This window comes from Coregonus clupeaformis, chromosome 8, assembly GCF_020615455.1.
Source record: "Coregonus clupeaformis isolate EN_2021a chromosome 8, ASM2061545v1, whole genome shotgun sequence".
In the NCBI taxonomy this organism is placed as follows: Eukaryota; Metazoa; Chordata; class Actinopteri; order Salmoniformes; family Salmonidae; genus Coregonus; species Coregonus clupeaformis.
In genome coordinates this window covers 15,298,266-15,326,035 of record NC_059199.1, presented here as the reverse complement: position 1 = coordinate 15,326,035, position 27,770 = coordinate 15,298,266, and the positions used below count along the sequence as shown (strand labels likewise).

General features: G+C 44.1%; 3 protein-coding genes and 1 long non-coding RNA gene across 7 annotated transcripts in view; 1 reads left to right on the top strand and 3 right to left on the bottom strand.

Annotated features, from left to right (window-relative positions):
- The window catches only part of dock11 (dedicator of cytokinesis 11), a 131,203-nt gene extending 128,559 nt beyond the window's left edge, over positions 1 to 2,644 (bottom strand). For both annotated transcript variants that reach the window (XM_041884063.2, XM_041884064.2), the window contains exon 1: positions 2,392 to 2,644. In XM_041884063.2, coding sequence (XP_041739997.1) covers positions 2,392 to 2,493 — 102 coding nt within the window. In that variant the 5' untranslated portion in view covers positions 2,494 to 2,644. The remainder of the gene's footprint in view (positions 1 to 2,391) is intronic.
- A 2,026-nt stretch (positions 2,645 to 4,670) lies between these two features.
- LOC121572135 lies at positions 4,671 to 7,612 on the top strand. The gene is made up of 6 exons (XM_041884065.2): positions 4,671 to 4,724; positions 4,878 to 5,246; positions 5,967 to 6,317; positions 6,516 to 6,647; positions 6,856 to 6,890; positions 7,240 to 7,612. Exons 1-6 carry the CDS (start codon positions 4,685 to 4,687, stop codon positions 7,378 to 7,380), a joined length of 1,068 nt encoding a protein of 355 aa, XP_041739999.2. The 5' UTR covers positions 4,671 to 4,684; the 3' UTR covers positions 7,381 to 7,612.
- A 16,061-nt stretch (positions 7,613 to 23,673) lies between these two features.
- On the bottom strand, positions 23,674 to 26,122 carry LOC123491501 (mitoguardin 1-like). 3 transcript variants are annotated; one of them, XM_045222322.1, is made up of 8 exons: positions 25,933 to 26,122; positions 25,647 to 25,705; positions 25,167 to 25,236; positions 24,990 to 25,079; positions 24,446 to 24,544; positions 24,235 to 24,318; positions 24,024 to 24,128; positions 23,674 to 23,863 (listed from the first exon to the last, which is right to left on the bottom strand). In XM_045222322.1, exons 1-8 carry the CDS (start codon positions 26,116 to 26,118, stop codon positions 23,729 to 23,731), a joined length of 828 nt encoding a protein of 275 aa, XP_045078257.1. In that variant the 5' UTR covers positions 26,119 to 26,122; the 3' UTR covers positions 23,674 to 23,728. The 3 variants fall into 3 exon arrangements, with proteins under 3 accessions (XP_045078257.1, XP_045078258.1, XP_045078259.1); XM_045222323.1 differs by lacking the exon at positions 24,446 to 24,544; XM_045222324.1 differs by lacking the exon at positions 25,647 to 25,705.
- A 1-nt stretch (position 26,123) lies between these two features.
- LOC123491502 lies at positions 26,124 to 26,670 on the bottom strand. Its single transcript, XR_006661349.1, has 4 exons — positions 26,654 to 26,670; positions 26,484 to 26,531; positions 26,281 to 26,361; positions 26,124 to 26,168 (listed from the first exon to the last, which is right to left on the bottom strand). It is a non-coding gene; the product is annotated as an uncharacterized LOC123491502 (long non-coding RNA).
- Positions 26,671 to 27,770: the final 1,100 nt, after the last annotated feature.

Below are 27,770 nucleotides of genomic sequence, written 5' to 3'. Positions count from 1 at the left end.
ACACACACAAACACACACACAAAAACACACTCACACACACATGCATCCACAGTTCCAGTGTCCTCCCCCTGACCCCAGTAAGTGCTTTAGTCTGTGTGTTTACTGTGAACACAGACTCCCCATTTCCCACAACCCTTGACCTGACCTGAATTTAGTAAATACACAATCTTATATGTATATCTTTCATCTAGACTAGATCAAAACAACACCTCTTGAGACTCTTCAGGAGCTTCCTTTTGATCTAAGAGACCCTAGTCACTTATAGTAGGTTCCTTTCAGCTAACATTCAAAACGTCTCAATGTCTTATGAGCTGAAAGGACTGCAAGTGAAACTGGTGGGCCTCAGTAATATGCCGTTATTACTAGGCTAAGACTTTTAATTGAGCTTTCAGGTCACAGAGAACTGGCCTCAGAACAAAGGAAATACCCAGCCCTCCAATTGAATGTAGGAAAGGTCATTTCTAGACACACCAACTGGGAGATACAGGAATATGGAAAGAGCAGAAAACGTTTAATTCCAGGAAGGAGAATAAGACAGCAGCCCCATTGACATAAGTGACACACACACACACACACACACACACACACACACACACACACAACACACACACAGGAAGCATAGTTGGAGCATGCCTCCAGGGAATCCCCATGTGAGAATGCCAGCTCTGCGACCTCCACAAAAAAGCGCTTGTTCTCCATTACCACGGCGACCATTACCCTGAGGATCATCTGCTCAACCAGACACAACACACTTCGGAACCTGTGTTGCCTAGCACACGTCAGGCAGCGTCAAACCTCATCACAAGATTACTAGGCCTGTTGACCACTCCCTCACTTGACTGGAGATGTTTGCAAACAAAAAGATCTGGGCTAAGAGGTCTGCAAAAGTCCACTGAATATTTTCTTGGCTGGGATTTGCATTGGTTGTATCATATGAGAAAGAGAGAGAGGTCTGGTGAATCAGATGACATTGACAGTGTGGGAGAGTTTACAGTGGAGAAACATCATGATAGCAGTCATGAGGTCAGACACTCCTAGAGGTTGTACACACACACACACACACACACACACACACACACACACACAGTCTTGCGCAGCTAACCTTGTGGGGACATACAATTCAGTCCCATTCAAAACCCTATTTTCCCGTAACCCCTAACCCTAACCCATACCCTTACCCTAATCTTAACCTTAACCCAAAAACCTAACCTTAACCCTAACCCTAAATCTAACCCTAGCTCCTAACCCTAAAACTAACCCTAATTCTAACCCTAACAATAATTCTAACCTTAACCCTAAACCCCCTAGAAATAGCATTTGACCTTGTGGGGACCAACAAAATGTCCCCAGTTGGTCAAATGTTTCTTGGTTTACTATTCTTGTGGGAACTTCTGGTCCTCACAAGTATAGTTAAACACGTTCACATACACACACACACACACACACACCAAAGAGAACCCAAAGGAGCCCTGTGTGAGTGATTAAATCTCAGTGCCTCATCAGCATTATATGCAATTTATCTCTAGCCATACCCTGCATCATCACACGGTTTCAGGCCAATACTACACACAGTCCAACTGTAGCACAAAACCCAACCAGTGCTCAAATCATGATCCATGATACATCACTTACTATTATCCTTTCAACAAAGAAAGAGGACATGCTTCTAACTAGATTGAACTGTTACTGTAGGCACAGCTATAATCAAAGACCACCAGGATCCATAGTGATACTTTACATGCCTGGGCCATCAAATATTCAGTACTGGGAAAAGAAAGGACCAGACTACAGGACAGGGAAAAGGGATAGCTTGGGAAACCATGCAGTCTAGCTGCCCATTCAACCTCAGAACTGGCACTGCTCAATCCTCAAGCGCACAAAAGCCGCCGCTGGAGCTGAAGCCAAGAGAAATGGAATACCATGTGTTCTCTCTTCTGCTCTGCCTGAACAATGTCACACCACTAGCCGCAGGAAAAAGACACACATACTGCAAATACGATACTACCTTTATATGGACATCATCCTGTTTCATTATGGTCATTTTCTGCCAACCGTCACTGCTTAATTACCAACTAATTACGATGTCATACGCAAGTTTAAATTTAAAGAGGTAGCTAGTAGCCTAATCAAATGTAGCAAGCTCTGCTCAGTGGGTGACGTATAGGAAACGGTGAGACGCTGACACGCGATAAAACTAGAATAAAATTGTCCTTCGATATTTAGACATTCAAGTAACGTTATGAACTAAAAGTACACAGGCTTTTCTGGATGAAACAGAATAAACGGACCGGAGCCTCGGGCTATGGTTTCGTGAGCGGGTTTGGACAGCAAGGTAAATTAGGCTACCGTTAGCTAGCTAAAGAAGAGATTATTAGCCATCATCATACTAACCACAATCACCGATGTCCTCACAGCCTCCGACACACTTTGCCTGAGTTCCGCCGCCGTTCCTGGTTTACTCAACCTTTTGGTAAATTTCCGTACCTCCGACATAGCTATATTTCTCGTGAAAACCACCACCTAAATCCGGGTATAACTGAGGGCATGCCACGGAGCTCAAGCAGCTGCAGACAGTTGTGAAAGATGCGGATGGACCAGGCAGGCAGCGGTGGCGTAGTGAGGCGGGGCTGGTGCTAGTGAGGAGGACTGAACAGGATTGTCGAGCATCTCGCGCGCCTCCTGCCTGTGCCATCTCATTCGATAGGGGAACAGGTACACACCTCAAATACCTGACCAACCATTGTTAAAAATAGTAACCTACAAATTGCATAAACACCTGTACTAATATTCCTGGGATAAATTCATAGAACAGTTTATTTATTTATGTGTTGGTCTACTATGAATCGGAGATTATCAGTATTTTGGGTAGATGCAGGTGTAAATTCTTATTAGATGGGTTGGTTGTTAAGCAATACAACCGAGGCATACTCAACTCTGGGACAAAACAGATGGAGTTGGTTTAGGTTGTTGACAACATGTAAACTATATTTCGTCTCCAATGTTTATTGAAAACATAAATAATTGTGCACAACGAGCACTTGTTGTCTCTCAAATACATCCTTACAGTAGTTGGTTAGCTAGCTAGTAAATTTTTTCCATATTTGACATGAAATAAGTCAAAACACCTCAAAACAAGACATGGTATCAAGTACAAGATGCAACTAACTGCAATGAGCCACTTACGATTCCCCACATGGCAGTTTCTTGTCATTGTTGCTATCTTTCCATCCAGAATCACAACAACACAAGGACCGCTGCCTCATTAAAGCGTGCGCATCATTTTCGTGACGTTGTCAGCGAATCATCAATACCTATCCATAGGTGAAATATGAGAGAATGCCGCACTCTAGTGGACAATGAGGAGAACCACAGCAGGTCATCAAGTTCAAATTCTGTAGGGATTTAAACAATTTCTATTTTCTCTTTCAGACCCCCAAATTATAAATAGAAAAGTTACATTGATTTGCACTCATAAATTAACAAATAATAGTTAATGTTTATATGTAACCTAATGATGATGATAATGATGATGATGCAACTGTCATAAGGGGCCAACAAACCACATGCCTTACTCTACAGTAATCAGATTAGATTCCGGAACACAGGGCCTGTTGTTCTGAGTTCTGAGTTAGCCTGTGTCAGATTAGCCACCATTAAAGTCAAGGCAACCAATACACAAACAGTTAGTTTCTGGATAACATTATTCAGAGAAGTTTGTGAGCCACAACCAAATTCTGATTCCATTAAGCCTTGTCATCATCCATCTATTTATATCTCTGGGCTGACTTTACTAGAGATTTACTAGGGGTATAGTAGGTTCCTACCTACCCAAACCATGTATTTGCAAAAGAAAAGTGCACTATACAGCCACCGGGCAACAAGCAGTAAAGGGTGGGTAAGTGATGAGATCTTACAGACTGTACACTGTTCGAGAGGTCATGGGTATTCTCCCTATTTGTTCGATCTAGGCACACTTTTAGATAGGGTTTACTCATCTTATGGCATATCTACAAATGTGTTTATTTGCCACATAGGGGCCTAGGATGAAAACCAAGAGCATGCTGGATATGCAGCTTTTATGCTATGGTGGGTAAATTCCCATTGAGGGTTAGTTGAACCTGTACTATGTGGTCCTCTGTAGCTCAATTGGTAGAGCATGGCGCTTGTAACGCCAGGGTAGTGGGTTCGATCCCCGGGACCACCCATACGTAAAAATGTATGTGCACATGACTGTAAGTCGCTTTGGATAAAAGCGTCTGCTAAATGGCAGATTATTATTATTATTGAACCTCTGCTGGACACAGTAGTACCCGAGGTACTAGCTCTAGAGAAGTGGAATGAGACCCTTCTCTGTTTCCTGTCCAAACCTCAAAAGAAAAATGATTTCAGTAAAAGTTTCATTTCTCAAAAAAAAAAGAAGCAGCCGTATCAAGCCAATATTTGACTGGGCAGGATCCAGTAACTCTGACTTACTTTACAATGTCTTCTTTAAAAGTTTTTTTCCGGGCTGTTCAAACTGTGCTAAGCCAGAGGACACATTTCTTAGATTGTAGTCAGCCAATAAAATCTCTCATTTCAGTGTTCCCTCCTACTGTGTGACGGCTACATGTAAAGTGGCATCATATATAAGGTGCCCCACTGTCAGACCCACACACTATACAGTGCAGAAGGGACTGATGTAAAAATGATGGTCAGACACTTATTTTTGTTTTACATCAACTTGGGTAAGTGTAAGACATTTTAATTGAGTTCCTTTTTTAATCATTTTTTGTAGTATGTAGTTTGAATATGATAAGTGAAGTGGATGTTCTTTCTGTAATGGGTAGAAATGGTTTATCCATGTCTTTGTCTTTGATCCATTTTGTTTGCTTTGACAGTTTGTGCTTTTACCAAACCAAACGTAATCCAACCAGACCCTGTGATGGTTACTGAGCTGGGAGGCACTGTGACTCTCACTTGCTTTTGTCCCAAAGTGTCCGTGACCAGATTTCATTGGTTCAAGCAGAGTTTTGGACAGAAACCCCTCCACATGGCGTCATCTTTTTATGGTGGCCAAGACAGTTATTATTCCAACAACTTTATCAAGGACTTTACTGAGACCAAACGTTTGGGTGTGAGGAGAGGAGTCTACAGCTATAACTTGACCATATCCAAGACAGAGCCAGGGGACTCAGCTACATACTATTGTTCCATTACAGCCATCTATGAGGTTACATTTGGAAAGGGAACTGTTTTAATTGTCAAAGGTAACTAAACATTTGCTTCTTCAATTTAAAGTTTTCAGTGGTGTAAAGTACTTAAGTATAAATACTTTAAAGTACTACTTAAGTAGTTTTTTAGGGTATCTGTACTTTACTTTACTATTTATATTTTTGACAACTTTGACATTTGCTCCACTACATTCCTAAAGAAAATATCTACTTTTTACTCCCATAAATCTTCCCAGACACCCAAAAGTACTTGTTACATTTCGATAGCTCAGGCAGGACAGCAATATGGTCCAATTCATGCACATACATGTATCAATATAACACTTTGTCATCCCTACTGCCTCTGATCTGGCGGACTCACTACTGGGTTTGTAAATTATGTCTGAGTGTTGGAGTGTTGGAGTGTGCCGTCTAGTTTGCTTAATATAAGGAATTTGATGTATAGCATTTACTTGACAGTTGAGTACTTTTTCCCTCACTGTACTTAAGTACGTTTAAAACCAGATACTTTTAGACTCTCAAGTACTCAAGTAGTATTTTACTATGTGACTTTCAATTTTACTTGAGACATTTTCTATTAAGGTATCTTTACTTTTACTCAAGTATGACAATTGAATAATTTTTGACCATTGCATATTTTGTGGCCCTGTATGTTGATATGTTCGTACAACTGGTTCATCAAATGCTAGTAATGAATACATGGCTTTTCATGTGTTTCACCCACTTAGTCTTACTTTAATTACTCACTCTCTTCAGACTCAGAGTCCAACAGCATGTCTGTGCTCCAGCAGCCTGTGTCTGAGTCAGTCCTCCCAGGAGACTCTGTGACTCTGAACTGTACAATACACACTGAGACCTGTGCAGGAGAACACAGTGTCTATTGGTTCAGACATGGCTCAGGAGAATCCCGTCCAGGAATCATTTACACCCATGGAAACAGTATTGATCAGTGTGAGAAGAGTCCTGAGACTGGGTCTCCTACACAGAGCTGTGTCTACAACCTCCCCAAGAGGAACCTCAGCCTCTCTGATTCTGGGACTTACTACTGTGCTGTGGCCTCATGTGGGGAGATACTGTTTGGGAACGGGACCATGCTGGACATTCATGGTAAATCCGATTTAATCTGTAAATTGCCACAACAATACTGTATATTCATGCAAACGGCCTACCTCAAAACAACCCCATACATTTGTCTCAACAAGCTACACAATATCACTGTTAGCTTTTGATTCCATATTTTACTGTTTGATGATCTTCCTAAGCGCTCATGAATACAATATGAATTCCCTGATATCCTTTCCACAGTTCCAGAGCATGATTCTCCATTTGATCTGAGTCCTACTGTTCTGGCCTTGGTCGTCTCCAACATCGTTCTGGGGATAGTGACCCTTCTACTTGTCTGGGTGCTGTGCAAGACTCAGAACAGAGATAGCAGAGGTAGTACTTTATATCTAATGCATCCAATGTATCTAACGTTATAGCTGATGTATCTAATGTTTCATGCATCTCTATGCGATGTACCTTCTGTAAATATCAGTTAAATAACCAAAGTATAAGCATTGTTAATTAACTACATGAAGTTAAAAAGAGATAGATTGTCATAAAAAATAATAGCTGGCCATCCTCTATTTCAATCTCTTTGAAGGGAGGACAGATGTCCCAACGTCCCAGGGTAATCAGGTACATTTGTCAACATTTATAAATACAGTATATTTTCCGTTTTTACAAGAAACTGCCATTTAATTTTCCTTACAGCTAATATTCAGCTTATTTGTGCTTTTTATGTTATGAAGCTTTCTTGGAAGTAATAGGTCACTGTACTAGATGAAGCCTTCTGATCTTTGTGATCGTTGTTAATTTTTCCATGGAACTTCTGCCTGTCACTGTTCCACTGACTGTCAGGTCATTGTAGTGGGTGTACAGTCTGAACAGTCATGTCTTTGTGTTTTCTTCCACAGGAGAAGAGAAACATTATATAGTAGATCATGCTATCATCATAATGTATTTTCTCATGGCTCCACCCCCTCAGAATCAAGACAGTGACGTGTTGAACTATGCAGCTGTGAGTTTCACCCCCAAGAAGAACTCCTCCTCCTCTAGAAGAGCAAGAGAGAAGACCAGCAGAGAGGATGCAGTGTACTCTGAGGTCAGATACCTTCAGCAGCAGTGAAAGATATCACCACTGTCACAAAGACTCCAAGAAGAACCATTTAACTATTTGTAGCCTAATGAAACTGCTTTTAGTAACTGAAATTAGTATCCAATTTTCAAAGTAACAATGAAAATGTATTTTTAACATTGTCTGTATGTTAGATTTATATAATGATCCTGTAATGTCTTAAATAGCCATCACTTTTACAGCTTTTTATTGTAAGAAATCATCTGATAGAGATTTCCATTTTTGCTTTATGACTGTGTGTTTTTAACATAATAAACCATTCATTTATACACTCCGTACATCTCTATTCTCTGTCTACAGTACATCTCTGCTACCACATATACAAATATACAATATCATTAAAGGGAGTAGCAGTTTAGCTGAATATGTATCAGGCTCCATCACACCATTAGAAATGGAGGAACACCAACACACATCTATTTCTTATCACAAAAGAGGTGCTTTTTTATTTAACCAAGTGTAGAGTTGCTGAGATACAAATACATTTTTCAGGAGAGACAATGAGAATCTCTCTGACTCCACATACCGCAAATGTATATGATTTACAATAAATGCTCTCTTTGTAAGAAGTGCAGTGTCGGTTTACACACCTACCAGGCAGTAGCGGTGCATGGGTAAAATCACTGGGGAAGCCAAGCCCCCCCCACCTCCCCCCAAAAAGCCATATTACAACCTATGTGTTGTGATAATTGCGTTGTTTGCTCTATAACCTGTTAATTCATATGCCTTGCGATCGTGATATATAGGCCTAAGGCCGAGACAATAAGAAGACACAGTGGCAGAATAAATTCAACCACACCTTTGTTTTATCACAAAACAGGATAGCAACCTCTGTCCGGTGAAGTCCACTATGCATATTGCATGTAACAGACAGCATGGATAAGCAAGTTAATGTTTCTGACATTTTCGGACTACCAAACAATTATTGATTTAGAACCACAGAGAGTTACCGCAAGTCGCAAAGAAAACAGGAGCTACCTCCACTATTCCAGCACCATTTCAACTTCAACATTTCAACATCATCAAGTTACCTCTGCTTAGTCTAATACAGTGACAACTAAAAGATACCAAAAACAATTTAGTCCAATCAACGTAAGCTAAATATGATGTGGCTGTCCATGGTTCTGATTTCTGTGTGTGCGTGTGTGTGTGAGTGCGTGTTCGTGCAAGTAGAAAAACATGTTGACTAACCTTACGCCAATGCCATCCTCCTCTCTTTCATGTTGACAAAACGGTCTATCACTCTGTCATACAGTACACGCTTTTATTTTTTGTTGTCCTAGGCTACCTGGCTAAAATGCTTGCTCGTTAGCTTAACTTCCATTCATGGGCAACATTAGCTAATTAACATTAGCCTTCTACATCTAGCTACATATTGAACTTCCATCCTCTCAGGCCAGGGGCACAATGTATGAATTTATGGTTGGATCAGAATCTCTGTTATAATCATTGGCCAGTATGGAGAATTAAGTAAAACCACAAGTCCAAATCCCTATCTCCATCGATGGCTAATTTAGAAAAGGGCCAATTTTAACTAGCTGGCTAGCTAGCCACCGGAGGACAACAACACAACGAGATGCAACAATTCAAGTTTTTCTGTCAATGACATATGCTCTCAATGGGATTTGATAGAAGTGACGACAAATCCAAGCTGGCTTCCCTTGACAATTTATTTTGGTGCGCCAGGACCATTCACAGATGAGCTCGCTCAGTTTAGCTCAACGCTGATTGGCTCATTTGTAATACTTTTTTTGCTGGCTTCCGTTGCCTTCAATGCCACGGGCGGCAACAATGTCATACTAAATTAGTTTGGACCAGACAGCATCAGATAGATGGCCTACACGTAGAGAGACAGAGGGGCACTGTTTCACTCGCTCGGATGCTTTCTCCTGTGAGATAGATTCGGCCTCTTGCGAATTGAAGGAAAATTATGAACAAAGAGAGATGAAAGATAATTTTTTTTGGGAAACCTGGCTTTCCTTGGCATCCATGAATACACACCACTCCTACCAGGAAGGGTGTGATTTGATGTATCTCCCACCAATCAGAGAAAAAAGGTTAATTTTTCTGTAACTGTCAGGCAAGAAGCCTACTGATGACATTACTGCACCAATCCATTTGTTTCAGGGCAGGGGAGAGTAACCACTCAGGACGGACTGCAAGATGACACCACTATTCATCTGTATGGTGATTCTGCATCTCACTTGTAGACTGCCTAGTCCATTTCTCCTGTGTTTCAGTAGCTATTTACGGTCACGGTTTTCTAAGCCAGAACCCAGAAGCAGACCAGGACAAGGTGAGTTGAACAAAGGTGAGTATTTATTAACAGATTCAAAAAACGATGCAGAATAATCCAGGGAACAGAGCGGGTGGCGGAGATGAGTTGGTGGAGGTGAAGTGGCAGATCCAATGATGGCTCGGCAGCCGCCGACAACCAGGCAGGGGTTGGGTGAAGGTTCCGGGAGAATGACTGTAGATAGAAACAAACGGAGGTAAGTACACGGCAAGCCAACAAGGTGCAAAACAACAAAACTAACGCTAATAACTCAGAGGCTGATACGCTGACAAACATACTGTTCATGGCTAACGATCCGGCAGGGAATGGATGTCAGGTCAGAGCTTATGAAGGGTGATGATCAGGACCAGGTGTGCCGATAGCTGATGAGATGCAGGTGCGGGTAATCGGGAGATCTCCCGCCTAGCAACGTCGCCCGGCAACCAGGCAGGGAGCGTTCAAGAACCTTCAGGAAACAGGAGATTCAGAGCAGAAAAACGGCAACACAGGCAGGAACCGACTCAGGACGCAGGGTTCATGACAGTACCCCCCCCTCCGACGAACGCCACCGGGCGGACTACCCGGAGCGCCAGGATGGAGGCGGTAGAAGTCACGAAGGAGGTCTGCATCAAGGATCTGACGCCGAGGAATCCAACTCCTCTCTTCAGGACCATACCCCTCCCAGTCCACGAGATACTGGAAACCCCGGCCCCGCCGTCTGGAATCCATAATGCGGCGCACCGTGTAGGCAGGACCACCTCCGATCATCTGAGGGGGAGGAGGAGGAGGCGGAGGGGGCAACAGAGGACTGAGGAGAACAGGCTTGAGGCAGGAGACATGAAAGGTGGGATGGACTCTGAGCGTTCTAGGTAACTTGAGTCGAACCGCAACAGGATTGATCACTCTCTCCACCACAAACGGACCAATTAACTTCGGTGACAGTTTCTTAGACTCCGTCCGCAGGGGAAGATCCCGTGTAGCCAACCAGACCCTATCTCCGATGGTATAGGTGGGGGCGGGAATCCGGCGACGATTCGCCTGGAGCTGATACCGGTCAGAAACTCTAAGCAGGGCCTTTCTGGCCCGATGCCAGGTCCGGTGGCAACGACGAATGTGGGCCTGAACAGAGGGCACTGAGAGATCCTTCTCCTGAGAAGGAAACAAGGGAGATTGGTAGCCATACAGGCACTGGAAGGGAGACATCCCAGTGGCAGATGTAGGGAGAGTATTGTGGGCATACTCCACCCAAGGCAACTGAGAGACCCAGGATGTGGGGTTGGAGGAGACAAGGCAGCGTAGCGTGGATTCCATCTTCTGGTTGGCTCTCTCTGCCTGACCATTAGATTGGGGGTGAAAACCAGATGTTAGACTGACTGTAGCTCCAATGGCCAAACAGAAGGACTTCCAGACAGCAGAGGTAAACTGAGGACCACGGTCGGAAACTATGTCACTGGGCAACCCGTGGACCCTGAAAACCTCCCTAACCAGGATCTCGGACGTCTCAGAGGCAGAGAGAAGCTTGGAAATGGGCACAAAGTGGGTGAACTTGCTGAATCTGTCCACGATAGTCAGAATGACCGTGTTCCCCTCAGAAGAGGGCAACCCAGTGACAAAGTCCAGGGCCAGATGCGACCATGGTCGCCGGGGAATAGGGAGGGGGTGAAGAAGTCCAGAGCTGGGCCGATTGGCACTCTTATTCTGCGCACACACTGGACAGGCAGCAACAAACCTCCGAGTATCTTCTCCCATGGCAGGCCACCAAAATCGTCTGCGATGTAACGCCATCGTCCGAGCCACGCCAGGGTGACAAGCCATCTTGCTGGCGTGGGACCATTGGAGGACAGCAGAACGAACCGACTCAGGCACAAACAACCGACCGGGTGGACCGTTACCGGGACCGGGCTGCGTCCGAAGGGCCGCCATAACCTCCTCCTCAATCCTCCACATAACTGCTCCCATGACACAGTTCCGGGGAAGAATCGTCTCGATCTTGGCCCCACTCTCCTCCGTCTTGGAGAACATCCGGGACAAGGCGTCCGCCTTGCCGTTCTTAGACCCAGGTCGGAACGTCAGGGAAAAAATTAAGCGTCCGAAAAACAAAGCCCACCTGGCCTGACGGGAGTTGAGACGTCTAGCCGATTGCACGTAAGCAAGATTCTTGTGGTCAGTCCAGACAATAAACGGTTGCTCCGCCCCCTCCAACCAGTGGCGCCACTCCTCCAAGGCAAGCTTCACCGCGAGAAGCTCCCGGTTACCCACATCGTAGTTCCTCTCCGCAGACGAAAGACGACGAGAGTAGTAGGGACAGGATGGCGCCAACCCCCACATCAGACGCATCCACTTCAACGACGAACTGACGGGCCATGTCAGGTTGAGAGAGAATCGGTGCGTTGGTGAATCGCCTCTTCAAATCCAGGAAAGCTCGGTCCGCCTCAGGATTCCAACTGAAGGTCCTGGTACTGGAAGTCAGAGCAGTTAAAGGAGCGTCCACACGGCTGTAATCACGGATAAATCTCCGATAGAAATTCGCAAACCCCAGAAACCTCTGGAGCTGCAATTTCGCACGGGCTGGGCCCAATCCAGAACCGCCCCTAACCTTCTCTTGGTCCATCCTAATCTCTCCCCTGGAGATGATGTATCCGAGGAAGGATGTAGTGTGGGCGTGAAATTCACACTTCTCGGCCTTCACAAACAGGCAATTCTCCAGCAATCGCTGCAGAACCTGCTTGACATGCTGGACGTGGCTGGAAGGTTCCTTCGAGAAGATAAGAATGTCATCCAGGTAAACAAACACAAAAAGACCGATCATATCTCTCAGGACGTCATTCACCATACTCTGGAACACTGCTGGAGCATTGGTCAGTCCAAACGGCATCACCTGATACTCGAGTGACCCATCGGGTGTATTGAAACCCGTCAACCACTGCGTCCCCCTCTCTGATCCGGACCAGATGATACGCATTGCGTAGGTCCAGCTTGGTGAACACAGTAGCACCCTGTAAGGAGTCGAAAGCAGAACTCATCAAGGGCAGGGGATACTTGTTCTTGACCGTGATATCATTCAACCCCCGATAATCAATACACGGTCGAAGAGAGCCATCCTTCTTACCCACAAAGAAGAATCCTGCCCCCAGGAGTGATGACGAGGGACGAATGAGACCAGCAGCTAGGGATTCCTTGATGTAGGTCTCCAAAGCTTCACGTTCAGGTCGGGAGATGCTGTATAACCGTCCCTTGGGATAGGCAGCCCCAGGGAACAGGTTAATGGCACAATCATATGGTCGGTGGGGAGGGAGTGACAGAGCCCTCTGCTTACTGAACACTTCCCCCAACTCGTGATATGTTTCGGGAACCAGGGACAAATCTGGGGGGTTAGCCTCAATGACCTGACTGGGAACAGAATGGGAACAGGCAGTCTTGAGGCAGTTAGCATGACAATCAATGCTCCAACTAGTTACCTTGCCAGTCACCCAATCGAACGAGGGATTGTGTTCCTTCAGCCAGGGGTATCCAAGGACCAGAGGAACATGGGGAGAAGACAGAATGAAGAATGAGATAACCTCAGAATGATTCCCTGACAACAGCATCCTAACCGGTTCAGTCCTCATCGTGATACGTGCCAGACTACTGCCGTTCAGAGTGGTAGCTTCAATGGCTTCTGGTAATCGCTCCTTGGAAAGCCCCAGCTGTTCCACCACGTCGGCATCAATAAAGCTGCCATCGGCACCTGAATCGACGAAAGCGTTAATCGCTAAACTCTGATTCCCGTTCATGAGGGTAGCCGGGAAACGGGGTCTGACAGGGGTATTGAGAGGTTGTAACTGGCTTGCTAAAAGTCCTCCCAAACTTAGCGAGCCGGGCAGTTTGACGGCCGCTGGGAACAAGTGGAGATGTAATATCCCGAACTCCCACAGTAGAGGCAGCGGTTGGTCTCACGTCTATGTTGGCGCTCCTCCTTGGTTAACCCGTGCCGCCCCACCTGCATGGGTTCAGAATCTGAAGGCAGGACCTCTCCACTAATCCCGTGTGGTGGACAATGATCGACACGTTCTGGTCCACCTCCTGACCCGACTGGGAACCGAGAAGCTGATTGATCGGACGGGCATCATTGCTTTTTTCTCCTTCTCTCTCTGACTCTGTTATCCACCCGAATAGACAAAGCTACCAAACTGTCCAGGTCACTAGGCTCCGGGTAGGATATCAGCTCATCCTTGAGTTGCTCCGACAACCCCTGATAAAATGCCGCTTGCAGTGACTCTTCATTCCACCCACTCTCCACAGCCAATGTCCTGAATTCGATTGCGAAGTCGGCGACGCTGCGAGCTCCTTGGAGAAGAGAGAACAGGCGCTTAGCTGCGTCCTTACCTCGGACTGGATGGTCAAACAGCCTCCTCATCTCTGCCGTGAACTCCTGGTATGACGCCATGCAGGTGTCCTGTCGTTCCCACACGGCTGAAGCCCACACCAGGGCTCTACCACGCAGCAATTGCATCACAAAGGCTGTCCTAGCCTTGTCTGTGGCGTACGAGTGGGGCTGTAGATCGAACACTAATCCACACTGCATAAGAAAGGAACGGCATCTTCCTAAATCCCCTTCATACTTATCAGGCGTCGGAACCTTGGGCTCACGGAAGGGCACAGCTCTAGAAGCGGTGGGCGAAAGGGGTGAAACCGGTAGTGGATTCTCCACCGGCAACCTGAGCTGAGCCTGGAGCTTCGTCAGACTGGTCGAAAAGTTCAGAACTGACAACGCTATCTCCTGTAGCGCCGTGCTGTGTTGTCCCAACATCCTTTCCTGATGGGTAATGGCATGGCGAACAGAGTCCAGGTCCGCTGGGTTCGTTTCTGGCCAGATCGTTCTGTCACTGTTTTCTAAGCCAGAACCCAGAAGCAGACCAGGACAAGGTGAGTTGAACGAAGGTGAGTATTTATTAACAGATTCAAAAAACGATGCAGAATAATCCAGGGAACAGAGCGGGTGGCGGAGATGAGTTGGTGGAGGTGAAGTGGCAGATCCAATGATGGCTCGGCAGCCGCCGACAACCAGGCAGGGGTTGGGTGAAGGTTCCGGGAGAATGACTGTAGATAGAAACAAACGGAGGTAAGTACACGGCAAGCCAACAAGGTGCAAAACAACAAAACTAACGCTAGTAACTCAGAGGCTGATACGCTGACAAACATACTGTTCATGGCTAACGATCCGGCAGGGAATGGATGTCAGGTCAGAGCTTATGAAGGGTGATGATCAGGACCAGGTGTGCCGATAGCTGATGAGATGCAGGTGCGGGTAATCGGGAGATCTCCCGCCTAGCAACGTCGCCCGGCAACCAGGCAGGGAGCGTTCAAGAACTTTCAGGAAACAGGAGATTCAGTGCAGAAAAACGGCAACACAGGCAGGAACCGACTCAGGACGCAGGGTTCATGACATTTACTGTAAAATAACTGACATTGTCCTGTACCTTGGCTCAACTTATTATCATGGCTTTACTGTAACTATTATGCAAATTAGGATGTTAATTTATTAATTTTACGCCTACATCAATTAGCCAAACATGAGCTCTTTACCTCTGGATGATTTCAAATCAAATCAAATCAAATCAAATCAAATTTTATTGGCCACATGCGCCGAATACAACAGGTGCAGACATTACAGTGAAATGCTTACTTACAGCCCTTAACCAACAGTGCATTTATTTTTATTAAAAAAGTTAAATAAAACAACAACAAAAAAGTGTTGAGAAAAAAAGAGCAGAAGTAAAATAAAATAACAGTAGGGAGGCTATATATACAGGGGGGTACTGGTGCAGAGTCAATGTGCGGGAGTACCGGCTAGTTGAGGTAGTTGAAGTAATATGTACATGTGGGTAGAGTTAAAGTGACTATGCATAAATAATTAACAGAGTAGCAGCAGCGTAAAAAGATGGGGTGGGGGGGCAGTGCAAATAGTCCGGGTAGCCATGATTAGCTGTTCAGGAGTCTTATGGCTTGGGGGAAGAAGCTGTTGAGAAGTCTTTTGGACCTAGACTTGGCACTCCGGTACCGCTTAGCCGTGCGGTAGCAGATAGAACAGTCTATGACTAGGGTGGCTGGAGTCTTTGACAATTTTGAGGGCCTTCCTCTGACACCGCCTGGTATAGAGGTCCTGGATGGCAGGAAGCTTGGCCCCAGTGATGTACTGGGCCGTACGCACTACCCTCTGTAGTGCCTTGCGGTCGGAGGCCAAGCAGTTGCCATACCAGGCGGTGATGCAACCAGTCAGGATGCTCTCGATGGTGCAGCTGTATAATATTTTGAGGATCTGAGGACCCATGCCAAACCTTTTCAGTCTCCTGAGGGGGAATAGGCTTTGTCGTGCCCTCTTCACGACTGGCTTGGTGTGTTTGGACCATGATAGTTCGTTGGTGATGTGGACACCAAGGAACTTGAAGCTCTCAACCTGTTCCACTACAGCCCCGTCGATGAGAATGGGGGCGTGCTCAGTCCTCTTTTTTTTTCCCTGTAGTCCACAGTCATCTCACTTTGTCTTGGTCACGTTGAGGGAGAGGTTGTTATCCTGGCACCACACGGCCAGGTCTCTGACCTCCTCCCTATAGGCTGTCTCATCGTTGTCGGTGATCAGGCCTACCACTGTTGTGTCGTCGGCAAACTTAATGATGGTGTTGGAGTCATGCCTGGCCATGCAGTCATGGGTGAACAGGGAGTACAGGAGGGGGACTGAGCACGCACCCCTGAGGGGCCCCCGTGTTGAGGATCAGTGTGGCAGATGTGTTGTTAGACCAGGATCCAGTTGCAGAGGGAGGTGTTTAGTCCCAGGATCCTTAGCTTGGTGATGAGCTTTGAGGGCACTATGGTGTTGAATGCTGAGCTGTAGTCAATGAATAGTATTCTCACGTAGGTGTTCCTGTTGTCCAGGTGGGAAAGGGCAGTGTGGAGTGCAATAGAGATTGCATCATCTGTGGATCTGTTGGGGCGGTATGCAAATTGGTGTTGGTCTAGGGTTTCTGGGATAATGGTGTTGATGTGAGCCATGACCAGCCTTTCAAAGCACTTCATGGCTACAGACGTCAGTGCTACGGGTCAGTAGTCATTTAGGCAGGTTATCTTAGAGTCCTTGGGCACGGGGACTATGGTGGTCTGCTTGAAACATGTTGGTATTACAGACTCAGTCAGGGACATGTTGAAAATGTCAGTGAAGACACTTGCCAGTTGGTCAGCACATGCTCTGAGTACACGTCCTGGTAATCCGTCTGGCCCTGCGGCCTTGTGAATGTTGACCTGCTTACACCATGGGCAAATATTTCCCTCTCCAACTATGTCCTCTGTCCTGTGTGTTCCAGATGGTACCATGCATCCCATTGTATCTCAGCCTGTGCTGACAGAATTGATGCCCCTAGGGGGATCTGTGACTCTGGAGTGCTTCTCCACTGTAGACTCAGTGTTACCCTGGATAGGGCTGAAACACACACCAGGACATGGACTTGTACCCATGTAACAACCTACTATGAAAAAGTGCAATTCCAGGGAGATTTTGCAAATACGTCTCGTTTTGAGCTGCAAAGGATGATTTGAGTTTTAATTTGACCCTATGGAATGTTGCCCATACTGATGTTGGATCGTATCTTTGAGGAATATTCTGGTAAATGAATAATATTTTGGAGATCGTGCATATCTCATGATTCAAGATCAGTGAAGAAAGAGAAAGTTTAGTAGCAAACTATGTTTCCAGATTTTCTTAATGAATGTCAAAATGTTGTGTGGTTCTCTTTAGTCAATGAATCATCAACTCAAGTGAACGGAACCAGGCTGGACATTGAGGGTTAGACCTTGAAAGAGTTGATTATTAATATTATTGTTACAAATTCTGAAATTTGTCCTCCTCACACAGGGCACCATAGGAAGGCCTTAAAAATGGTCATAGACTCCAGCCACCCTAGTCATAGACTGTTCTCTCTGCCACCGCATGGCAAGCGGTACCGGAGCGCCAAGTCCAGGTCCAAAAGGCTCCTTAACAGCTTCTACCCCCAAGCCATAAGACTCCTGAACAGCTAATCATGGCTACCCGGACTATTTGCATTGTCGCATGTGGCAAATAAAATGTGATTTGATTTGATTTTAAATGTAGGTACAGTTATCATAAATTATATGTCGGGGGTTTCTGGTCAGCAAAATAAAAAATTCCCTCCTTTTAAAAGTATGTATGTATTTTTCTCCTTCTCAAGAGAATCAAGCCAGATTGCTGAACTACATAACGTTTGTTCTGGTTGTTATCATTAACATATTGATAACAACACACATTCTCTTGTGGAGGAGAGCTCTGCAAAAAAGTAAGTAGTGTGATTAAGATTTATTTTGTTATACTTTATACAAAATATATGATATATGAATGCCATATATTAATGTCATCAATTAATATTATATAATGTATGAATGCCAAACAATAATACACTAAAAATATATATTTTTTGTTTTTTAATTAGGGGTGACCATGGACACCCACAGTCCAAGTGAGTAATTTGGCATTCTTTTTTTTCTTGCCGTTATGCTGCTTCACATTCTCAATACAATCTCATGCTTCATATAGGTCGCTGGGGTACGTATCTCTCTTTCTTTATTTTAGAATCTGAACATGGACACAGAAAATTACGCTGCACTGAGCTTCTCAATAAACAAATCATAGCATGGAAGTGGGAGAGGGCAGGGTGGAGATGTTTCGGAGACAAGTTGTGTATGCTCCCATAAAGCAATAACCGCGAAATACTTACCATCAGAGTATGTTAATATATAATACTGTATTTAAAGCGTAGTTTTGTCAGTATTGAATACAAAATTGATTTTCAATAAAGATTCATTTATTTAATGAAAGTCTAAACAGAAATATAAAAAAAAGTATTACAAGCAAATCTGCATCATCAACATGTGGGCATTTTACCTTGACATTGTCAACTAAGCTGACGAGCACTGAAACATTTGAACAGACAGTAAACCACATTTGTGCTTGTAACAGCTGAAGGATTGAGAAACTGAATCATTGAATTGATCTATTTCCTGATGAGGTAGATGATGAAGAGGATGGTCAGACAGCAGAGGAGGGCTCCAGTTCTTATGATGGAGAGGAGGACAAGGATCCTCATATCTGCTTCAGTCGCCACATGAATGTCACCACCTGGAAGAATTAAACCTTTTATATTTCCCATTTTTGTATCATTGTATATAATATAGTATTGGCTATCCTGGATGGGATTCTCCTGAGCCATGTCTGAACCTACACAGTCCCCTCCTACTCAGTCCCCTCCTGTCTGAACCTACACAGGTCTCAGTGTGTATTGCCAGTTCAGAGTCACAGTCTCCTTGCTGGTCTGACTCAGACTGTCCCATTGTCACATTGAACCAGTTGTAGTAGTTGCTAAGGTCCCCAGTGATTAAGTATTCCAAATTAACTGTGTCTCAAGGGATACAGGTCTTCAAACATCAGACTGAGGAAGAGCAAGAGACAAAGAAAGATACGTTTTGATTAATCGAAGACCTCAATATTAATCTAGTTCATGCGTGTTCAGGTACTATACTGAAAATTGTTAAAAAGTGTAGTATTGGACAACATATATTTCAATCTTAAATACATAGGCATGATCCTCCGTTTCAATAGTACATTTCCACTATTACAGATGGCTCTACATGCTCCAAATAACTGAGAGATGGCCAGACAGAGTTTAGTCATTGTCCCCCTCTGTAGATACATCCCCATCATGTATCTACCAGTGGAGGCTCCTCAGAGGAGGACGGGTAGGACCATCCTACTCAGTGAATTTCAGAAAAGATAAATAGTGAAACATTAAACTAGTTATCCTTTTTAGATAAAACTATACTAAATATATTAATGTCACCAAATAATTGATTAAAATACACTGTTTTCAATTAAGTTCTACAGTATTCTCAGCAGCACTCTGTAGGGCAGCACCATGGTGTAGCCGGAGGACAGCTAGCTTCCGTCCTCCTCTGGGTACTTTGACTTGAATACAAACCCTAAGAGGTTCATGGTTCTCACCCCCTTCCATAGACTTACACAGTAATTATGACAACTTCCAGAGGACGTCCACCAACCTATCAGAGCTCTTGCAGCATGAAATTACATGTTGTCTACCCAATCAAAGGATCAGATAATTAATCTAGTACTGAAAGCATAAGCTACAGCTAGCTAGCACTGCAGTTCATAAAATGTGGTGAGTAGTTGACTCAAAGAGAGAGAAAGACGATAGTTGAACCGTTTTGAACAAATTTATTTATTTTAAATTGAAGGAGAAGCAAGAAAGAGAGCGAGAGAGCGAGCTAGCTATATTTCAAAGTATATTTTATTTCACTTTCACTTTCACTTACTTAGCTAGCTTCGAATGCAGCTAGCAAGCTTAGCTTACTCAAACACCCGGCTCAAACAGAGAGGGATGCTATGTTAGCTAGCTGGCTATGGCTATCCAACACTGGAACTCTCCAGTCAAGGTAAGCTTTTGGTTTTTATAAATGTTTGCCACCGGGGCCCACCAGTGTAACAGCTAAACTGATTGCTGCTGACTGCAGACACTGTCCGAGCTGCCAACTCTCACGCTTTCGCCGTGTGACACACATTTTTGCCTGTTTTCACACGCACTCACGCCACACATCCAATTTTTCACGCAAAAAAAATCGGCCGAGACTCGTTCGTTCCTTTTTTCAAACTCCCCGACGGTAGATGGCGCTGATGAGCGCCACTGAACCATATGCACTGCACCCCGAAGTTAGCGACAGAAGAAGAGACACCATTGCCGCGAATGACAACAGGAGAAGAAACGGTCACTACCTCAAGAAGTCTGATATGAAGCTGAGCTGAGACTAGGTATGTAACAATGAAATGTCGTCCAATTGAGTACTCACTCTCTTAAACTTTAAATCTTGAAATAAATTATTTGTTTGTGCGTGTGAACATGATTTAGTGTGGTGAATGTAAACTCAGCAGATTTCGAACAGGTAAGATGTATTCCAAAGAATTTAACATAAATACAGGAAATGTGTGCAATAGAAGTAGGTATGTTTTTGTAACTGAGAGTAGAGTTATTAAACCAACATGACCATTTGAATTGTTTAAGGTTTCAAAGATGTCCCGTAAGAGACCTTTGCCAGGACAAAAGTGAAACCTTTTATTTTATTTAAAGAACCAGCCAAGTGAGAAAAGACAGACAAACACACTGACAGAACAGCCAGAACGATTGATAGAAACGACAGGACAACAGAACAGAGGAGCAACACAAAGGACAGAGAGAGCAGGAGACAGGACAGACTGACAAACAAGCAGAGGAGCAACAGACAGGACAGATTGACGCACATGCAGAGGAGCAACAGACAGGACAAATAGAACAACCAACAGGGCAGATGGAAGGAGACACAGAGGGACAGACAGAAGAGGCCCCAATCCAACAGCAGGGCCAGAAGAGTCGTGCTCTGGCTGGAGCAGCAACATGCAAGCAAGATGTAGTGCGCCATATAAAAAGCAACGAGCTCTCCAGTCCACAGCCACAATATCCCAATATGCAATGGCCGTTCCATCTGTTGGGGGTATGTCTGCACAAGAGGTTAAGGTATGATATGTGTAATGATTCTGTCAAGGTTCAGTCAAGAGTTTTGTGTTCTAGTTGATCACGGTAAAGACATGGTTGATAGTTTTGACTAATTTGTGGTTTGTATTTCAGTGTAGTACAGTCCAGTTTTCTTAATTTGAGATCTTAGTTGCTGAATGTGTTTTTTTACCTGTGCCCTATTATCGCAGGTGTCTATTTTAAATAAACTATGGTCTTTTGGGAGGATTTAATAATTTTTAATTTCTTACAGACAAGAAGGGCTGAGGTCAATATGACAGCTGGGTTAATAGTTCACAACGTCCCCCTAGCCTTCAGCGGACCACCTGGGGCCTCTCCTAAATGAATGTTTCGGGAGATTCGAAGACAGCGCAGGAGTACAGGTGTGCCAGGACTAAGTCATCCTGCATTACCAATGAAGCACTCGCACCATATTTCACACAGGAGCTTGTGAAGGAGATGAAAAAAGCCCCGTATACCCTTGTTACGGATGGGTCGAATGACACTGGTATTTCACAAACTATTTGAGATTTTTTCACTCTGCAAAACATGTGCTTTGTGTATTTTTAAACATCTAATAACATGAACATCTGTATGATTCTAACTTGTCATTATAGGAGTGGAAAAGATTAACCCGCTTACTGTCCGGGTCTTCATGGGCAGAAAAGTTGTCCACCAGTTTTTAAATATGTGCACAACAAGTGGGAACAGATGTGGGACAGCAAGTGAGATCTTCACCAAAATTAACTCCACCATAGAGGAGCATGGCATCCCTTGGGAGAACTGCATTGGTCTCTCAGTTGACAATGCAGCTGTGAACATTGGACCACGTAATTCCATTGCCTCTAGGGTGCTCCAGAAGCATCCCAACACCTATATTCATGGTTGTCCTTGTCATGTGGCACATAACACCGCCAAAGCTGCAGGAGTGGGGATTTTTAAAGTGAGTTAAGGCCTGATTTATCTTTACATGTAACTTTTTATTTGTATCCTAATTACGTGCATTGACTGAATGTGTTATGATTGATTTATGCATTGCAGGTGTCCGGTTTTGATTTGGAGGATATGGTAGTGGACATCGGTTACTGGTTCAAGGGTAGCACAAATCGGAAAGGATACCTGACAGGTATGCATGTTTGATACTATTAAGTGTAATACTGAAATGCTGAGCTGTAGAAAATATATGATATGGATTTAATGTCTAAAACAGAGTTTTGTGAGCTCCATGAAGCGGAGTACATGGAGGTCCTCCTGCATATCTCGGTCCGTTGGCTAATCCTTGAACGTTGTGTGACCAGGATCCTGAGGCTGTATGAACCTCTGGCCAGCTACTACAAATCTGCTAGTATGGTTATTAGGGGTGTAACGATTCGTTTTAACAACGATTCGATTTGTATCACGATTCGTGGTTGTCGATACGATTCAAGGACGATATTGGTTCATTTAGAACGATACGATCCGAAACGATTCGGTGACTTGAAATCGATTCAGTAACCTTTTAGCCAGAAATTCAACCAGTGTGACTGGAAATAAATACCTGGATACTGGACAGTGCAGGTGAAGTTTCCTAGATTCCTGTTTCTTGTAAGGACCGCAATGGTGGCTTGATAATTTCTCGCTCGTCGGCTTCTCCTCTGTCATCCATGCTATGCTTTGTTGTCTTGGCGCCTTTGCGCATGCTGCTGGCGCGATGACGTCACGGATAGGCAGACTGAATCGAGTAATGTTTAAAGCCTTTATCATTAAAAGTGCTAAGAAAAACATCCATATAAAGTCTGACGTGCTTAAATCCAATGGGTTATTTCCTAGTATCGATACAATCGATTTATTACATTTTAAAACGATGTTAGATCGATATATGTTGTCCAAAAGGCCAACTCGTCGAGCACAGATCGATGTAGTTGGATCATAGGAATATAAATCGATACATCGATGTAGTAGATGGATCGTTACACCCCCTAGTAAAAACACTCCAGTGCGCAAAACAGTGGCACTGAAAATACAAGGCACACAGGGAATATTCCCAGCGATACAAAATACATGGAGCTCCACCGAGCTTCTCTCTCCTCCACAATAAACAATCACACACAAAGACAAGGGGGGTAGAGGGAACACTTATACAGGTACTAATGAGGGGATATGAACCAGGTGTGTGTAATAAACAAGACAAAACAAATGGAATGATGAGATGAGGAGCGGCAGTGGCTAGAAGGCCGGTGACGACAAACGCCGAAGCCTGCCCGAACAAGGAGAGGGGCAGCCTCGGAGGAAGTCGTGACAGATACTGTATATTTTTGAAAGAATAATATATTTCCCTTGACAGAGTAATGCTGAATGTAAAAAATGGCTCAACTTACCCCACTCTCCCCTACACATGATGTAACATTTGTTTACGATTGACAGATAATGTTTAAATGCAAAACACTTTATTTTGTGATGGGGCCCTCAGCTCAGTTTGGGAACCTTAATCCAGGCTGGACAGCAGGAACTCAACCTGTATTTCTAGATTCCCCATCACCTCCCCCGAGAGCCTCTCTGGGCTTTCATAGATTGACTCATTGAGGTTGAAGATGGATTCTAGCCATGCCTTCATCTGGCCCTGTTGACAACAGACACATCATCAACTATTATTGAGAGAGAGAGAGAGAGAGAGAGAGAGAGAGAGAGAGAGAGAGAGAGAGAGAGAGAGAGAGAGAGAGAGAGAGACGAGAGAGAGAGAGAGAGAGAGAGAGAGAGAGAGAGAGAGAGAGAAAATGTACCTTAACGAGGAGGTAGAAGTTCTCAGCAGCCTCTGTCCAGGCTCCTCCAGGAGGGTCAATCCTCATTATTACTTGCAGGAGCAGATAAAGGAAGCTACCAGGCTTCTGGAGAAGGAACAGGGGACATGAGTGAGTGTCTACAGATCTGATATGACAACAGTGTGTATAGCATAGATAAACAACAGGATGTTCCATTCTTAGGGCCACTTACAGATATAGGAAGAGATGTCTTTCCTTCTAGAAGGCTTAGTAGAACGAATTCATAAAAAACATCTGCGAAGTTGATGCGGTCGATCTGAAGTCAAACAAATAGGATAATTACATAATCTTCATTGACAAGCACTTTAGAAAGTCTCATTGAGTAGATGTTAGATGAGAAGACGGTGCCTGCAGCTAACGCTCAAGCTTGCATGTAGACCTACTCCTACGAGAGCCATCTCCTGCTCTAGTCGCTCCCTGTTTGCTGGCTCATTAATGAAGTTCACCAGTAGGTCGTAGGCCTGCTGAAACTGCCTCACATCCTCAAAACAAAACAATCATAAAATTCCTTAAAACTTAGATCATAAACTCAAAGATTCAGGTCTGTAATTCAAAGGGCCTCCGATTGTTTGGCTAGTATGACGTTGAAACTTTTCAACTAAACCCTATGAATCACTGTTGCCTAAAGGTAACCCACTGTGCAAGAACTGTTTGAATCAATGTTGTATCAATAAAAAATGTCAATGTGATGATGTTGAATCAAAGTGGGAAACTGATTGGATTTGAAAGAAGTCATCAACGTAAGGGAATTTCGTCTTTTAACCTAAATCCAATTACGTTAATTTTGGGGGGGATTTCACATTGAATTCACATTAGTTGACAACTCAACCAAATGTAAATAAAAACGAGACGTTGAAATGACATCTGTGCCCAGTGGGAACTATATATCTGGTCTGATGAACGTTGCACAATTATGTAATTGGTTACCTGCTGGTTGAGCTCGGATAGTCCACTCAACACCATCCTCCCAGCGTGGGTGAGGTAATTGAGGGAGGTACTGTCTGAGGATGTCAGAGCCTGTGAGAACAAGACAGTACATTTACAAATAGTCCAGAAATGTTCATGAAGTGAAATACAAAAGGTGCTAAATTCACATTTTCTCACCTCCATAGCACGTCTGATACCGGCCAGCCTCAGAGAGAAGTTGGTTGTCCCTTGGTTTTCAAAGTAACGCCTGTAAATAGAAATGCTCAATAACAAATGTTCAACCTAAGAAGCTAAAACATCAGTGCCATGAAATTAAGAAATTATTTTATGTTAGCCTATATTATAACTGCAGGATTCAGAAAGACCATACCAATGTAGGATCTTAATTTGATCACTCTTTTGTTGCTGAGAATTTTCCTGCACGGCAGGAAATGCAAACTTGTAGCGTATTTGGAATTTTCAAGTTTGTAATTTCCACTTTGAAATTTTAGACTCGATTTGCCCTAACGAAAAATGTATCCTGTTGCTGCAGGATTATTTTCCTGCTGTAGCAAACTGTCTCAAATTAAGATCCTACATCTGTATAACAACAATATTGGGCAGATTATTTCAAAGCAAAGGTTTTTACTATAGATGAACACATGAAAGCGAACCCACCGCAACTGGGGCACATCTGCAGCATTATTTTGCTCCTCCACAAACTCCTCCTCAAACTCCTAAAACAGACATCACATTAACTTAAACTCTAATAAACTGCATTTCACCTGCAACATCAACTGAAGCAGACAAAACATTCAGTGACATCATAACAATACTTTCATCTTGACCTAACAACTTGACCCTTGACAGACAACACAAACCTATCGATACCAAAACAATGACACACACCTGTACACACAAGTACAAATGAAATAAGAATTATTGACCGTAGAAAGAGTTTTACCTGAGGAGTGCTGTCAGGGGTCTGGTCCTGGTCCTGGGTGGAGTGGTAAGGTGGAGGGGGACTGGGAGGGGAATCGGAAGGGAAAGGGGGAGGCGGAGAATTCTGGGGGAACTGGTGAGAGGAGCCAGAGGACGGCTCATGAGGGGTGGTGATGATGTCAGAGGTGGAGAACTGATATGCCATCATCTCATCCCCCTCTCCTGGTACCCCTCCACTGTGGTGGAGATATCCACCTGCTGTTTAACACACAACATGTGACACTGTCAGCCCAACACTGAAAACCCCCATATTGAAAACCCTCAACCAAACACTGAAATAAATCATAACACAGAGAAAAACGGGGTGTACCTGGGCATCCTCATAATAGGTGAACTCAGACCTCCTCTTGACAAGGCAGGACATGAGTCCATGGATCCTTCTACCAAGGAACTAAAAATGAGGCAAGAGATTAGAACGTGTAATTTCATTTTCTGTCAACATGTATTTATTCAAATAGGTAAATGGACATTTGCCACTTTACATTTTTTCTGTGAAAAATTGCCTGACTGTACCTTAATACCAGTCAGCTTCTTGTTGGTGAGGACCACCTGGACGAGACCCTTTAAAAGAGACAGAGAAACATTACCTTTCATCCAGGAAATATAAGTAGACCTATAGCATGTGCGTCATTTGACACAAATCAGGTGCATTTGAGACGAAAGACCAGTTGAGAATCTCTCACCCATGGGTCCAGGATTTTTCCTGGATGACTCTGCTCCACCACAGCTGCTTCTCCACTCCCTCACAATGCACAGGTGATGCATGTCCTCTTCATTTTGCTATAAAGAAAAAAACTCCTTCAGTCTCCAGACCTCTCTCTATATGTTAGCTGTAGATGTCTATAACATTTGGCAGGCGATTTCAGTTCTGAGTATAATCCCTGGCAGTGATATAGAGCCCACATGATGTTCGTACGACAAGTTTCCCCTAGGTTTCAATTAGGGACAGACATACAAAAGAAAACCCAGAGACAATTGGGAGTTCAAATACACAGGTGTGTTCATAAATGTTAAGAATATGTCTGAAGTACCTGCACTCGTCCATAATGGATATTCCAGTAATGGAAATGAAACGAACCCCAGTTCCCAACCAGCTGCAACTTCTCATAGGGAAAACCAGAGTCTTCCCTATTTGGCTGAAAAACAAAGACATCCCCTAATTATAGAGATTGCTCTGTGATTAATAAGACACACAATTGTGGAGATAGAGGACATGGTAATGTGTACTATTACTAATCAGCTATGACTGTCTAATAATGTGATAGACTACCTGTGAATGGCTATCTGAAGGTGCTGACAGTTCGTCAAGCACTAGCCTCCCAGCTTCAGTGAGGTGAATGGTAGTCTGTGAAAAAAAAGGGAACAGGGTCAAGTAAATTCTCCCTATAAGATCAGATGAGCTTTGGTTAATAATGTGTTTGGTTACCTGTGTGTTTAACACTGCAAGCTCTGTTACCAGCATTCTCCCAGCACGAGTTAGGTAGTAGACTGGTTTGGCCTTGGAGAAGACAGGCTATGAAGACAAGGGAATATGTTTTTTCATTATGTGGTTTTATAGAAAACTAGTGACTTGATGTTAATCTTTAATATCCTCTAAAGACCAGAGAGTATCAGAATGGATAGACTCACAAAGATAGGAACACACAAGGGTCCAGACCAAGGGATTAAAGCCAGACAGGACCTGTGCCCAACCTCCTCATCCACATACTAAGGAACAAGACAGGATTAAATTAAGAGTCAGTTTGAATGATAGACAGGTAGCCTATAGGACTGACAGACTGGAATAGGGAGGATCGCAAG

Bases quoted from the DNA above. Each gene is read 5' to 3' on its own strand.
- LOC121572135 (XM_041884065.2), top strand. From the start codon at position 4,685: ATGATGGTCAGACACTTATTTTTGTTTTACATCAACTTGG. The intron at 4,725-4,877 runs GTAAGTGTAAGA...TTGCTTTGACAG, and splicing joins TTTGTTTTACATCAACTTGG to TTTGTGCTTTTACCAAACCA. The intron at 6,648-6,855 runs GTAGTACTTTAT...ATCTCTTTGAAG, and splicing joins TCAGAACAGAGATAGCAGAG to GGAGGACAGATGTCCCAACG.
- LOC123491501 (XM_045222322.1), bottom strand. From the start codon at position 26,118: ATGATGGCATATCAGTTCTCCACCTCTGACATCATCACCACCCCTCAT. The intron at 25,706-25,932 runs GTAAAACTCTTT...TGTCTGTTTTAG, and splicing joins CCCCTGACAGCACTCCTCAG to GAGTTTGAGGAGGAGTTTGT. The intron at 25,080-25,166 runs GTGAGAAAATGT...TTGTTCTCACAG, and splicing joins GTATCAGACGTGCTATGGAG to GCTCTGACATCCTCAGACAG.